Source organism: Mesitornis unicolor, unplaced genomic scaffold (genome assembly GCF_000695765.1).
Source record: "Mesitornis unicolor isolate BGI_N332 unplaced genomic scaffold, ASM69576v1 scaffold14534, whole genome shotgun sequence".
In the NCBI taxonomy this organism is placed as follows: Eukaryota; Metazoa; Chordata; class Aves; order Mesitornithiformes; family Mesitornithidae; genus Mesitornis; species Mesitornis unicolor.
The window spans coordinates 9792-10573 of NW_010178145.1; the positions used below are offsets into that span (position 1 = coordinate 9792).

A 782-nucleotide genomic window follows, 5' to 3' on the forward strand; every position below is an offset into this window, starting at 1 on the left:
GCCCGCTCCCGTCAGCTTTTCCACAGGGAAGACCTTGCTGACCAGACCTAGGACGGCCGGTGGGAGGAGGTGGAGTAGGGGGGATGGCTCCCCACTGGACCCCTGCCGAGCTGGGGCTGGCCCACAACCCTACCTGCCTCCTTCGCCTCTGCTGCCGAAATTCGGTCCCCAGTGAGAACCATCTCCATCGCCAGCGACTTCCCCACTGCCCTGGTCAACCTCTGCGTCCCTCCAGCACCTGGAGCCATTTAGAGAAGGGAAAGGTCCAGAGAGGGACCCCTGAGTGTCCCCACTCTGGCTGGGATGGACTGCCCTTGGTAGATGTCCCCTCCTGCTCACCTGGGATGGTCCCCAACAGGATTTCGGGTTGCCCAAACTGCGCCTTCTCCCCAGCGTAGATGATGTCACACATCATGGCCAGCTCACATCCACCGCCCAGCTGGGACAGAGGAGGAAGGGAGGGTCAGGGGGGCTGAATACGGGGTACAGGGAGAGGTAGGGAAGGACACTCACGGCGTAGCCGTTGACGGCAGATTTGCGGACAGTGGAAACCTTGTCCCAGCCACAGAGGAAGGCACTGCTGTAGCACTCCTGGAAGGTTTTATTCTGCATCTCCTTGATGTCAGCACCAGCTACAACGGGAAACAGGAAATGAGAAACTGACAACCTCACCCCAAAAAAACCAAATTTAGGGTGTGGGGGTGGAGCACCGTGCCCTACCTGCAAAGGCTTTTTGGCTGCCCGTGATGACGATGGCCCCCACCTGTGGGTCGCCCTCCATG

At 60.0% G+C, this 782-nt stretch overlaps 1 protein-coding gene across 1 annotated transcript in view; it reads right to left on the reverse strand.

The window, feature by feature from the left end:
* Nucleotides 1–781, reverse strand: part of ECHS1 (enoyl CoA hydratase, short chain, 1, mitochondrial) — a 1159-nt gene extending 378 nt beyond the window's left edge. The window contains 5 exon segments of the mRNA XM_010182353.1: nt 3–47; nt 134–238; nt 340–439; nt 514–632; nt 721–781. Coding sequence (XP_010180655.1) covers nt 3–47; nt 134–238; nt 340–439; nt 514–632; nt 721–781 — 430 coding nt within the window.
* Between the last annotated feature and the right edge of the window lies 1 nt (nt 782).